This window comes from Rhipicephalus sanguineus, chromosome 9 (genome assembly GCF_013339695.2).
Source record: "Rhipicephalus sanguineus isolate Rsan-2018 chromosome 9, BIME_Rsan_1.4, whole genome shotgun sequence".
Lineage (NCBI taxonomy): Eukaryota > Metazoa > Arthropoda > Arachnida > Ixodida > Ixodidae > Rhipicephalus > Rhipicephalus sanguineus.
The window spans coordinates 72,425,595-72,440,213 of NC_051184.2; the positions used below are offsets into that span (position 1 = coordinate 72,425,595).

At 47.3% G+C, this 14,619-nt stretch overlaps 1 protein-coding gene across 1 annotated transcript in view; it reads left to right on the top strand.

Moving 5' to 3' along the window:
• LOC119405312 (acetyl-CoA acetyltransferase A, mitochondrial) overlaps window positions 1-14,619 on the top strand; it is a 98,835-nt gene extending 84,216 nt beyond the window's left edge. Inside the window, exons 10-13 of the mRNA XM_049419254.1 lie at window positions 1,369-1,482; window positions 5,841-5,905; window positions 13,234-13,391; window positions 14,380-14,619. Of these exons, the coding sequence (XP_049275211.1) occupies window positions 1,369-1,482; window positions 5,841-5,905; window positions 13,234-13,391; window positions 14,380-14,500 (458 nt within the window). The 3' untranslated portion in view covers window positions 14,501-14,619. The remainder of the gene's footprint in view (window positions 1-1,368; window positions 1,483-5,840; window positions 5,906-13,233; window positions 13,392-14,379) is intronic.

The following is a 14,619-nucleotide window of genomic DNA, read 5'->3' on the forward strand; positions in this document are numbered from 1 at the left end:
AGCCCATCCTTATTCTTCGGTGAATTTTCTTTTCGTCATTAGGCTCTCGTGATCAGTATTTGTCCTAGGTGTACATATCCTTGCATACACTCCAATCTTTGGTTTCCAATGGTGAACTCCTTCTCTTTCGCCAGGCTATCGAGCATTATCTTTGTTTTGATCGTGTTCATTTTAGGCTTATTTTAATACTTTCTTGGTTTATTTCCTCAATGATTGTTTGGAGTTCGTTGAAAAAGAATAATCAGGAATTAAACAGAGAGATAATTAATGTAGGCCTAAAAATGAACATACGAATTGCCTGAAGAATTTACAAGACACCGAGAGACAAAACAAACTCATTTCTATGGCGACATCTGTGCGCGCTCTTGAGACGGGGCTCGAAAGATGGCGCCAGGCCACGACCACTGTGCTAGCCGAGCCGAGCCGGCCGGTGGCCGGAGCTGTAATGTGACACCGAAGTTAACCCCTGCGGTCAATGAAGGCGTGCGACTGTGCGCGGGTTCCGGGAGAAGGCAGAAGAGGGACGGCAGTGTAACTGGGGGGACGCCGTATTCTTGTCTCTCCAGCCGTTTTCTTTACTTTACCTAAATAAATGTTGTTTTGTTAAAGTGACCGCTGTTTTTTTTTCAGTCTTTTCCTCCCGTCTCTCGAATCATCGTACATCTCTAACACATGGTAGAGGCGATGTACTTTCGATATCAGGAACTTACAATGTTTTGGCAATGCGGACACACACAAGGCACATCTCTTTGCCTGTGTGTGTGTGGGGTGGGGGGTGCCTTATGAATGCATGACATCCGTGGTTTTTACAATTAGCATACATCTATTCTAAGCGACTGCTACAGTATTAAAGAACAAAAGTTCGGAACTGTATGTAGCGTGGTATAAAGGACTCTCGGAACAAGTTGCTTATTATGGAAAGGTATTGATGTGAATTAATATTATCGCCTTAATAACTGGTAAGTTCCTTGTGCTTTCTATTTTGTTGAACAGCGTACGACTATTCTTGAACACGTAGTACTGTGTTCACTGGCAAGTGTCTTACCTTGCTGTTCTACTTATTTACCCATGAGACTCATGCTACCGTTTGTAACGTATGCTATTTTTTCATTGCAGTTAATTTTTATACGAGAAGTCTTTCTTGTTCATCATCACATCTGATTGGCCTTGTTTTGCTTTGTTGCATTAGCATTATGGATGACAGCTCCCTACACGTATATTTGTAGCTGGGTCCCCTACTAGCTTTTGGTTATGACGCCTTACTGATATTGGGCCTCCTGCATAAAAACGAAGACGTGTAACAAAAAATACTTGGATATATAATACTCAAAGTTGCGTTGCACTTGCACTGGCGTCGCTTCCTTACAGGTACCATTACGGCTGCAAATGCGAGCGGCCTTAACGATGGCGCTGCTGCTTGCGTTTTGATGACTCGCCAGGCAGCCGAGCGGCTTGGAGTGAAGCCCCTGGCACGGATTGTCGGTGAGTTGGAACGCACAAGGAAGAAATCTTATTCTTAACTTCAGCGTAAGTGGCACGGTAGCGATCCTAACCGTCATAACGCTTTCACGTGATGTATAGACCAGAACACAGCGAATTCCATGCGCATCGCCATATTTGCATCGCGCGTCGCGCCATCTATCGCACACGCGACGAAACAACACGCGCGGGCTGCCACGAAAGCAGACGCTACACAGAGCAAATGTGAAACTTCCGAAACTCAGCCCATCGGAGAGCGTGTTTCGCGTCTTTTCTAGCCTGGACATTTTCGCTGATTTTATTGGAACATCAAGAACATCTTCCTCATGCAAGTCCACAATGTATACAGTACGTGCTGAGTGGGCTGCGGAAGCAACCTCGTCAGATACGTACGCTGTTACATTTCTAAAAAAAAACATTCTCGCTGTAGTACGCGTGAATCGTAATTGCAGTGCAGCTCGCGAAAGAGTGAAACGATGTTTTGTTGCCCCATATTACAAGTTGTGCACAAAGTTTTGTGAAAGCTCGTCATTTCAGCATGCATCGCGTAATAATTAGAGTACGCTTTACGGGTAGTTTCGCGGAACGTAATTTTTGTTTCACGGGCGCTCTTACAATAATGCGTCTTGGTCATAAAAGCGTTCTATCAGAGAGTATAACCTGATGTATCGTTCAGCGATCCCTTTTGGAAGCTACCTGCGCTATTTTATTCTTGTAACGATGGTGCTTTACAAGCGAAACTGTGCTACTCTTTGTTAAGCCGGTTAGCTACGCCTGCGACGTAAAGGACACTGGCGCGAGTACTGTTTACCTACGTGCCAATATATGTATTATGTGCAGCTGGATGCCTCGTGTCCAAATAAATTTGGGGACATCAAACACTGAAATGAAAGCACGAAATACTGGCCAGCTGTTGAGGAGCACCGTGCCATTTATTACCTTTTGAAGACGAAATCTCGAAGGCGTGGATGCCATCAGAAGCACTAAAGCTTAATACTACGTTGAAACTGGTAAAGCATGCTGATTGCTTGTGCTTGAAAGCACTACCTTGCACTAGATTTTCGTCAAAGGAAACGCTCAAAGGTATGAAGTGCACCCCCACACAAAGCTCACGCCTGCCTTCAACCCAGCTGCGTGTCACACAAATTAGGTTCGCAAAATGAAATAGGCGGGCATCACACTGCAGAATACACGCTGTTAGTGTACTTACTCGCGCATTTTCACTCGGCTCCTAGATTTTTTTGCTTGAATCACAGTTATCCACTCGCAGCGAAGCTGAAAACACCACACCGGCACTATTTCCGTGGCGCGTCGTAATCGTCGCAGACAACGCTAATATCCTCTTGTTGCGCAGCTTATTTTGGCATCCAAAGACGACGCAGTAGTGCCCAGACGAGCTCTTATACGCAGAAGCGGCGTGAACGGGTACTTTTTCGCACTTTAAAGCCTCAGAACTGCAGTTTGCCCTGTTTACTTGGTGCAGCCCGCGCGCGCCTTGGCAGCCCCGGTCAGCCCGGCGTCTGGGCGCGAGAGTATCCGCTCGGCTCGCCAGCAGCCTGGGTGCGAGACAGGCGTGCTCTGGTGTATAGGTTCGTGTACAAATGATGTTTCAGGAAATGTGGCCGAAAATCCTCGAAAATATGGGAGATTGGGTATGTTTCTTTGCTGCCTTTAGAATTACTTTTTTCTGTAGCGGCAGACATCTTAAATGGGTCATGAACCACTTTTCCAAGTAATTATCTAATGACCTCAGTATCGGAGTTTACTGCTTCCCAAATCGATTGCTTCAAAAATTTCTCGAATCCGTCAAGAATGAGCGGAGTTACGGGGGTTTGGCGCACGCTCTCAGCGCTTTCTCTCTATTCTCGTACCGACGAGCGCACTGGAAGCTAGACAGGGAGGGATGGCACGGGGGAAAGAAGTTACGTCAGCGCGCGTCATGAAACGCGATCGCTCTCCCGCTGTGATTCGCGTGCGCGAGTGCGGCTACCGTGCAATGAGGATTGCGGCGCCGGCGACTGGCGGCACCCCGCGGCAAGAAGCGTATCTGATCCGAACGCCGCTCTCGATTTACGTCAGCTATCGGCCAATGAGAATGCTATGTCTCTTGCGACGTAAACAGGCAGATACGCGACAGGTAAACGGGCAGACGCCCCGCCCACCGACGAGAGTGAGAACCGGCCTCTGTTTTAAAAGAGGGCGCCTGAGGAAACGGCAACTTCGCGCTCCGCTTGTGGCCTTTACGCGGCGCGCACGACTGTAATATTTGGCAGAGCAGTTCGTAGCCGTGTCAGCTTTCCGCAGGATGTGTTTTTTCAACAAGCGCAAGGGGTGCTTCATGACCCCTTTAAGGTGGCTACAGACATCAATCACGGCAGTAATTGAGAAGATTAAATTACCTTTTTAACTAGCAAGACAGGCAGTCAGGTTAAATGAACTCAGCAGACATCAGCAGACTGGTGAAATCTGAACAATTGTGCCGGCGAAACAAAGATCGAAACGCGGAAGAGTGCTACTGCCATATCATTCTGAGACGTCCAGAAGGAGTGAGCGTCGCTATGTCAACCACCGATTGAATTCGCTTCGCGTGTGTGCGGGCTGCGCTTGGAATTAGAGCACGCATGGCTCACCTATCTTTATAAATGTAGAAGTAAGAGCAATAGTGACGTCATTCTGTTCGTCTGCTAGTTGTGCTCACTGTCGCTTCGATGTCAGTTTTGCCCGTGAATCTGTTCGAATTTCATTTCTCCGCCACAATTGCAAGTGGCCGCTTTTTCGAAATCTCAGAGCGTTAATGGGCTCTTCGCAGGAAGGGCTTCAATGCTCCCATTTGACCCGACCGCCTATCTCCAGTAATTAAAAAAGAGGTATTTAGGAAGGCAGCAAGCAAGCATTCCCATATCCCCTATTTTTTGGGCTTTTCGGGCCCACTCCTTGAAACACCCTGTATAAATATTCAGAAATTGTCTGCATATGTAGTCTGCAGAACCGCAATAAACCTAACTGTATCTCTTTAAGACACGGTGTCGTCGTTGAGAGACGCGACTCACTTTTGCTATTTTCTGTGCACTATTCACAAGTAAGAGATGCAGAACACTGAGTTTACGGTAAATTAAAGATCCTTTTTACCAAAAGTACCTTCATATCATTTTTAGGTGCAATATTTTGCTACGCGCAATTGCTTTTTGTGGGGAATTTTGGCGGGAATTTCGTGACATTTTTAGATGCGAAGCAGCTTTTGCGCTGGGCTTTGTCCGTAGTTCCATTGGTGACCGTCCGCTTTCTACCACCTGGCATAGCCATCTGAGCGCGCGCTCGCGCCAAGGAGAAGTCTTCTTCCTCTTGTTCTTCGACCGCCTTGATGATGATACGTGCAGAGCACTTTAGCGACCCGGGCTGTCGTATGCTGTGCTAGCTTGGCGTAACGCAGACAAACCCATGTGTGCCGGCACGCGCTAGCGCGTTCGGGCCTGTGTAAGGGGCTGGGTAAGACGCTGTGACCTCTCCCCTTACACTCTCTCAGCAGTCACGTGATGGCGTCGGGGAACGAGATTCTGCAGACGCGCGATGAACCCGCGTGGCGTGCTCCAACAAGAGTTCGGGACGAGTAACAGCAACAGCAACCACAGTGAATTCATGGTGTGCTCCACTTGCGAGGACGCGTTAACATCGGGCAAGGTGCCCGTGATGAATGGAACTTTAAGTCGACCGATGCGCTGCTTCGCATCCCCACATGGTTCCCTTTAGTGGGAGATGTCATTTTTTTACGTTTTAGGAACGCTTGACGCCAGCAGATAACCATTACCTGCAATTTGAATCAGTCGTTGAATTCGTTCGATAAACAAATATAGCATGACCGACTGTACAATAATTAAGTAATTCATTACGTTTATTCGAAGTTACTTGCTGTAAAGTCCGTTGCAATTTATTGAAACACATCCACTTTCTCTAAATTGCGTCTCCAAAACCTTGGCATGAGATATGTAAATTTCACGTATTCAAGCGCAGTCGGTCGTAAAACGCGTCTGAAGGGGATATATCAGCGTTGATGGACCCATTTGTAAATGTAGGGCTTCCAACACCTTGAAACTTTTTCATTTTTTGCAATACTTAAGCCGACAAGGTACACAGTAATATTTTCCCTGCTGCTGTTGCTAGAACTTCGCTTTCTTCTTGAATTCGAAAAAAGAAATTACTCCTGGTGGTCGAGTGATTCACTTACGAGAACAATTCTTCGTTCAGAATGTGTTTTTAACGTGAAAATGAAAAGTGACCTTGAACTAAACCGGCCTGCTCTTGAAGCTCTACGCCAAGCATTGAGAGGTTAGCAGGTCTGAGTGATCTTATGTCTTTATTTCTAGGCTTTGGCGATGCCGCTGTGGAGCCAGTGCACTTTTCAATTGCTACTGCATACGCAATGACAAAGGTTTGTCGTTCGGTTTGTTTGTTTTTTCTTTACTTTTTTTGGTCAAGGGACGGTTAGGAGCACACCAAACAGCACTTTTCATTTCGCGCTCACAATTTTGGAGAGGTTTTGTTTTATATACGCATTCACGCTAGCCGTAGATTTTCGTGGTCTTGATATTACTGAATCCATGGTTACTGCATTGCGGGAGGAACGCAGTACAACAATGCAATATAGATTCGTGCGTGTGTTTGTATGTGCGCGCGTATATAAACATACAAAATGTAAAAATTTTTTGGTGGGGGGTTTTGAACCCCTCCAATCACACGCCTTGCTACTCCACCGGACAATGGCTCAGAAATACTGGTTGATGATGAAATGAACTTTATTTGGTCCTGGAGAACCCCGATCAGACAACCCCCGAAGGGGGTTCCGCCGCAGTTGCTGGCCGCGCCCACGCCGGTACTGGAAGACCGTGGCCCTCCGCCCGTTCGCAGGCCTCCTGGACTGCCGACGGTTGGACTTAGAGCTCGCGGCTTTTAAGAGCCCTCTTCCAGTCTTCTTCTGTGCTGAACTTTGCGCTAAGTAACGCCGGGCACTGCCAGAGCATATGAGCGAGTGTGCAATTATCCGCCCCACAGCTAGGGCATCCTGGATTTATGCCTTCAGCAAAGTGGCTAAACGTGCTGAGAGACGGGAAGGAACCTGCCTGCAGCATCCGGAGAACCGAGGACTGCGGCCTAGTAAGCTTGGAATGCGGGAGGGGGTATCGCCGCCTTGACAGTTGATAGTGCGAAGTAACTTCGTTGAAGGTGCCAAGTGGATCCCTGAAGCTCTCCGTGCAGCCGCCTCCGGACCCGCCCGGGCCGCCAGCGGCACGTGATTTCTCGCGCACGGTTATGGGCAAGTTCGTTGACGTTGGGAACTGTACAATGAACCCCTGAGCCCATGTGGGCCGGGAACCAGGTAATTGTGTGAAAGCCTCCTACACCCCTCGAACTGAGAATAGCGGCAGCCTCTCTTGAGACCACACCCGAAGCGAAGGCCCGGAGGGCAGTCGGTGAATATCTCAGGACGCGAAGGGTCCTTCATAGCTAGAGCTATCGCTACCTGCTCTGCTACGGAGGCAGACACCTTCCTAACGGAAGCTGAGCTGAGTACGCGACCGCGATGATCACCAACCACGGCCGCAAAGCTGTCCGAGCGGCCGTACTGCGCCGCATCGACGAAAGCCACCTTTCCCGGGGATTTAGCCACGAAGTCAAGCAGAGACTTGGCCCGTGCCCTTCGCCGGCCAACATTGTACCGCGGACATTTAGTATTTCTTGACACCCCTATTTGGCGTGTGCTAGTCCTTTGCATAGAAAATTTGCAATGTCGAACACAACAAACGTGAAAAAAGTTGCATAACAGTGCACGGGAAGCCATCACTTGTAAAGGATGCTATCATTTCAAAAGTCAAACCATACCAGAAAGTAAAACACAAAAAAAGAATAAAGTGCGCTCACAGAACGACAATAAAAATTCCAACGAAAGAACGGTCGAATGCACACTGACTATGTTCACACGTGGTAAAATAAATATTCGTTTCTATTAACTTGGCAAAAATATGCCAAAATGTCTTGACATACAAGAAAACTAAGATTAGGATGTTACAACCGAGCGCATTGCTTAGCCGATTAATGTAGCGAAGAAAACTTGCAAGTTTCAATAAAACGAGCATTTGTTACGCCAACGCAATCACTGCCGGTGCAATTAGAAGGCTTGCACTGGTCCAGAAAGAACGGTGCAAACATTCCTCATTGGCTGTAATAGGGAGTGAAATGTTTCACAGAGATATTTCTGAGGACACTGACAAAATAAAAGGACGCTTCACAGTATTATACCCCTGTCACACGAGCATGCCGAAACTCTTTCACGTAAGCGGTCATTTAAAAAGTTCAAAGAGTTTTTAATGAAGAGGCGTTGCCTCGCAGACACACGGCATCGATGCTTTTTAGTATTAAAGACGATAGTCTTTCTTGGGGAACTTAAACGCAGAAATTTTGGTCTGTCTTTCTGTCTGTCTGTCTTTCTGTTTGTCGGCACGTCCCTCGATTCAGCGACTCGGCCAAAGTTGAACCACTTGCCCAAGGGCCAGCCGTCTTGAAGTGGTACGGCTGTTCATACTTGTGAACGTTGTCGATCAAAAAGTAAATATCATGCATATCTGAGGTGCAACATCACTAGGTAAGTATTAGGTGGCGTGTTCCTTTAATAGACAATGCATACATACGTAATTTTAACGACCCTAGTTTCTTAACCTGCGCTGAAAATGCATAAGAATGGAAGCTTGAGCGAGTTGGTATGCGTTCATCTTTGTTGAAACAGCGCTCACTAGACGACGACGAAGTAAAAGAAGGCACAGGACAGGCGCTGCCTGTCCTGTGCTTTCTTTTACTTCGTCGTCGTCTAGTGAGCGCTGTTTCAACAAAGCTGAAAATGCGACTGCGCTGAAATTTGCCTTCCTCCGTACCCTTCGCACGAGCTCATTGTTGTGTTTCGGTTTCGGTTCTGTATTGCACTGTACGAATGCCATGGGTTGGTGTTGAAAAACTTTAGTTTTGAGAAGGCCAAGAAGGTGAAAAAAAATATTTAAAAAATGAAAAAGCAGCGTTGTGGGCGGCCTTCAGGCTGCCGGTTGTGGGCGCCGCTCTGGCGTTCCTGTTTTACCCAGGCGACGTGTAAATAAAAGAGTGTGTGGAGAGTACTCGTTGAGTGCGGACGTTTCTCTGCTTCAGCGCTTCGCGCCAAACCGCGTTTTCGGGCTGGCTGGCGTCCCCGCCGGTCGCGTTGGTCACCGCCGGTCTTCGCCTGCTGCTGCGCCGGGACTACCAGCACGCAACGCAGCACTCATGTTTCCCGACGTATTGCCAGATGGCGTCCATATCTCACACAGCACCTCTTCTATCGTCTTTACACGACATTTGCAGCGAAGCACGCAGATACGCGGCCAATTTTTTTTACCGAACGCGCTACAGAAAGCGTGGCGCTAGCTTTCAAAACAGAACCAGTCGATTAAGGTTACATATCTCAATATATAAAGTCCAAGTGTCCTTCTCCGACCATTGTAGCCTTTGCTTTTTGCTTGCATCTAGGGCTGTTCGGACCGGTGTTGGCCACACATGTTACGATGCCGCGGTTCTTCCGCCTCTCCGTGCGACGCGTTAAGCGTCCCCATGTGATATTCTGATATTCCCAACCCGTTCGACTTGCTTACGAGATAACACAAGGAAATAAGTGTTGAAGAATTCAGTAGGCGACGGAACAATAAACATTTGCCAAATTTTTTCACCAATGAATAATTACTGGCACCCACTGGTTTCGAAGGTACAGTTTTACTGCTGTGAAAGAGATCGACTATCTCCGTTTCCAGAAAAGACCGCTCCTGAAGGTGAGATCGCTCTCTTTCGTTTCTATGCGGGCAAAACTCAACTCTTTTTAAGAGGTCTTCTTGCTCAAAAACATTCAAGTGCTCGGGTGACAGAGGTATTATATACGTGGTTTCTAGATTCCTTGCAATTAAGGCTCATTCACACCGGCGACTAGCACCGGTCGCGCGACCGTTTGCGACTGGAAGTCAAAAAGCGACTCAAAGCGACCGATGTTCACACCTGCGTGCGACTTATAACCGTCGCCATATAGAATTCACGTCTGCTCGTATACAGCTCGTATTGCCGTTGCCCCGTAAAATAGGCTGATGTCCTGTTTCTGCTCATCTGATTGGTTCAGAGGTTTGCGACTGCAGTCGCGCGACTGAAAAATCGAGCAGCGAGCGACTGAGCCAAAGCAGTCGCTTTGCGACCAAAACGGCCATTTGCGATCGTTTGCGACCAGTCGCTTTGCGACTAACTTAGTCGCGCGACCGTTGCTAGTCGCCGGTGTGAACCAGCCTTTACTGCTCTTGTTTGAACCAGCTCATGTATTGTGGTTTGCTGCACACCACCCTACAAAAGCTCTACACATTTTACGGTTAACACTGCAAAGATGACAAAGCCTTTCCCTTGAAATATTGTCGTTGTCACTTGATTGAGGCATTTGCAGGGATACCAACGCTCAAAGCCTTCGTCTTTTATCGAAGTACATCGTCCCGTTTTGCAAAATAGTACAAAGGCACATCTTGTCGCCTTGCGATTGCATGCGCGTTTGCCAGGATTAGTGTCTGTTGTACGCCGTGAATAGGATGCAGCCTCCGTGCGACTGCATCCTGTTCACGGGCTGACGTGCGTCCTATTCAAGGGATGATTGCAAGGGCTAACTTATATGTCCTACGAAATGCCCCACGACAGTACGGAAAAATAAGAGTACGTCCTTCGGTGCGCCAGAGAACGCCAGTTGTCATCCAAGGACCGAGTCACAGCCAAGACTTATCAGAATAAATAAAATCGTATATTCTTCAAAATTGGAAAGCGCGAAATTGACCAGGACGACGAAGGAACACAGATGCACAGGACGGGCGCTAAATATTCGTATGTTCTTACTTAGGGCAGCTACAAACAGTTAAAATGCATGCACACTTGGCTGGTTACGTCAAGTAAATCTCACGTGTGTTTTTATCAAATCCCGACAACAAAAATCTAACAGGGTTCGTTACGCCTTCGCCTAGACGACTCAGAGGCGAAAGCCATCTTCTATTTCTTCTCGGTCGATGTACTGAACCTCCCCCGCCCCCTCCGTAAGCTTTCTGCACCTAACGTGCTTTTGCACTGCTTTCAGGGTCGGAGGCATTGCAAGCTTTCTGCATCTCGCTTGGTTTTGCGCTGCCTCCGTGTTCGGCCCACCTTTGCCCAAGCGACAATGTAACGTGATGACGTCATCACGTGACGCCATGGTGACGTCGGGATGACGGCACGAACATTGGCATCTGTGACGTCATGATGACGCCAGATGGGGACATCATGACGTGATGATGATTTTTTGCATCACGCATGCCGACGCCGACGCCGCGGGATGCCAACGGTCAGTTTTCGCGTCTGATGAGGCTTGCGCCTTAAGAAAGTTAGCTTTAGGCACAGAACGCCATCACATGCCGAGAAAAGAAATCATGCAAATTGGATTTAGGACATTTCACATCAATTTCATTAATGTAAGATTCTTAGGCACACTACACAACAACTGCGTAACAAAATGCACGTATTTTCGGTATCGACCGAGGTTTCGTTTCCAGGTAAACGGCAAGACATACCGTGAGATTGTCAGTGGATGTATTGGGGAAGATGTATTTTATTTAAAGCGAAGCTTTTATGAGTGACAGATTTCGTTGACGGTGACCACGGTGGCATAGTTCACGAAAAACCCGGCACCGGCGTGTGTACGGAAATGTTGGTGTACACACGCGTATTTGTGTGCCGTTTCCCAATTACTGATGCTCGCTCGATGGTGGGCTTGCCGGCGATCAGCCGTTTCTGATAAGGGTGTGGGATCTTTGATTGATGTCACTTGTTATTCCGCGTCGCACCCTTTCATTGTGGTCTTTCGTCGTCGCATTTCATTGTTTCACGCATGACCGTCGTTGTTGCTGGTAGCAACGTAAGTGTTATGCTGCTAAGCGCGTGGGTGAAGTTCAAATTCCCGGCACGCAGGAAGTAAGAAGTCAGGAGAGAGCGTTGCGCAATGCGATACAAAGAAAGAAAGAAAGAAAGAAGGAAAGAAAGAAGGAAAGAAAGAAAGAAATAAAGAAAGGATGAAAGAAAGAAAGAAAGAAAGAAAGAAAGAAAGAAAGAAAGAAAGAAGAGAAAGAAAGAAGAAAGAAAGAAAGAAGAAAGAAAGGATGAAAGAAAGGATGAAAGAAAGAAAGAAAGAAAAAAGGAAGAAAGAAGGAAGAAGGAAAGAAAAAGAAAGAAAGAAAGAAGAAAGAAAGAAGAAAGAAAAAAGAAAGAAAAAAGAAGAAAGAAAGAAAGAAGAAAGAAAAAAGTAGGTCAGGTACGCACACGCCAGCTCGCCTCTTGCCTGCATTTTAACGCCGATAGCGTTAGAGCTCGTATCGCAGAAAACTTCCGCCGTCGGCGTCGGCGCCGTTGTTGTGAGCGAAAAATCATCTTGTCCGTGACCGAAAAATCGAAAAAGCTGGAAATAAAATAAATAATAAAAATGTTGGGTCCGAGTGAGAATCGAACCCACGCCGTCTGCGTGGCAAGCAGATGTTCGCCACGCCTCTGCTTAGAGCTGCACTAAATGTAACTTTCATGCTTCCCAAAAATGCGCGTCCTGTATACAGGTGTCATAGTACGAGATGTAATATCGCAGTAATATCGCGTGGTACAGGCGTACATTGCCATCAGGCGTCACACCACGTCAATATCATAACGACTTGGTGGTTTAAAGACAGCCACCCATTACAAAAGGCACACACATTACTGTGCGTATTCCCTTAAAGGGGTCATGAACCACTTTTCCAAGTAATGATCTAATGGCCTCAGTGTCGGAGTGTACTGCCTCCCGAATCGATTGCCGCAAAAATTTCTCGAATCCGTCAAGAATCAGCGGAGTTACGGGGGTTTGGCGCACGCTCCCAGCGCTTTCTCTCTTTTCTCGTGCCGGCGAGCGCACTGGAAGCTAGACAGGGAGGGATGGCATGGGGGAAAGAAGTTACGCCAGCGCGCGTCATGAAACGCGATCGCTCTCCCGCTGTGATTCGCTTGCGCGAGTGCGGCTACCGTGTACTGAGGAGTGCGGCGCCGGCAAGAAGCGCATCTGATCCGAACGCCGCTCTCGATTTACGTCGGCTATCGGCCAATAAGCATGCTATGTCTCTTGCGACGTACAGCGGACAGACGCCCCGCCCACCGACGAGAGTGAGAACCGGCCTTTGTTTGAAAAGAGGGTGCCTGGGGAAACGGCAACTTCGCGCTCCGCTTGTGGCCATTACGCGGCGCGCACGACTGTAATATTTGGCAGAGTAGTTCATAGCCGTGTCAGCTTTCCGCAGGATGTGTTTTTTCAATCAGCCCAAGGGGTGCTTCATGACCCCTTTAAGACCACGTAGTGGGTGCATCGCAACTTCGAAAAAGTTTCTCGCGCATAATTGCTCCTGGTTTAAAGCATGCTACCCATTACATAAGGCACACACCTTAGTGCGCGCATTCGGTTAAACACTCGTAGTGTTCGAAGTGCGCACTAGGGGCAAGATATCGCTATCGCGTTCAACTCTTAAAGGCGAAGCTTAAGCGTCCCCCAATTTTTCCCGATATAGGAAGGGCTATGTGGTAGTGCGTCGTTGATATTAATGTTTCCTATTGTTTTCAGTTTTGCAGGATGTTCACAGCGTAATTGCTCATAACAATTTTCGCTCATCCCGTTGCTTTTGAAAGGTTTTGAAGGAAGCTGGCTTGACAACTGATGATGTGTCCATGTTCGAAATCAACGAGCCTTTCAGTTCCGCGGTACTATGCAACATGAAGCACCTCAAGTTGGACCACTCTAAAGTAAACATTCATGGAGGCTCAGTCAGCCTTGGACATCCAATTGGGTAAGTGCGTTAATCTTTATCATGTGTTTAAAATCGCCCGGTGCAATTGTAAAAAAAAAAACATTTTCATAACGTAGGACGTCCGTCGTTGTTTTTTTTTCTAATGCGTGAAGCAAACTGGCTCACCAGAATGGGAGCTTGGAGTAGTTTGGCCGACATTAGGAATATCGCAGCAGGGCAAGAGAAATTCACGAAAAGAAGGCTCGAGATGCACAATGCCTGTATTTCTTCTAGCGTGTTGTTTTCATCCATCTCTTTTGTGCAGCTCAGCATTCATTCGCAGCACAGTGAATATTTTGGTGAACCTTGAGCGAGATTTAGAATAACAGAGAGCTGAGCTAGTTGGTAAGTATTCATTCTAAAAAGACAGGACGTGCAAACACGGACACAAGCGTTTGTAGTGCCCCTGACTTCTTTCTTGTGTCCGTGTTTGCACGCCCTGTATTTTTAGACTGAGCGAGATGTAGCTAACTTGGCATTGTGTGACAAGAAAAATATTGCAGCCGAGAGGTGTCTATCTGTGTGATTTAATTGATCGTGATCACAGTAGCCACATTAGCTTATTCCAAAGTAATGGTACTTGAAAAACTTAACAAGGACCTCGCTAAGCTACCACATAACCTAGAGACACGGGGAGAGAGAAAGGTAAAAGAAATCAACCAGGGTAAATATTCACTTGGCAACCCTGTATTCCGGAAGGGTGTGTAAAAAAACGAAAGAGTAGAAGACACTGTGTCGACACTACTGTATTGACAACAGCACTATACAAGTGCTACCTACCTACAGAAGAAATGTAAAGTTTCCTCAGGTTCTCCACGCGCCCTGAAATCTTTCATTCCTGCATTTTCTGGTCGAAAATGAGTCTCTGAGAATTTACTCAGCACACTGTGGATTGGATTGTGCCCACCAAAATTAACCACTTTTTGAGAACAGACCAACGTGGCATGTTCGCGATGTTTAAAGCACCTTAATCACTGTCTGCTTTCAGGGCATCTGGTGCAAGGATCACAGGACGCTTAGCCCTTCATCTAAAGCAAGGACAGTATGGAATGGCTGCCGCCTGCAACGGCGGTGGCGGCGGCTCCGCCATACTCATCGAGAAGCTTTAACTCTTCGTATAACTGTATCCCAAGAGGAACAGTCTGAAGTCAGGAACTTCGGCAGACTATCCGATCCACATGCCTTGTTTTCTTTTCTGCTAACCAAACCATCAATAAAGGTTTCAGGC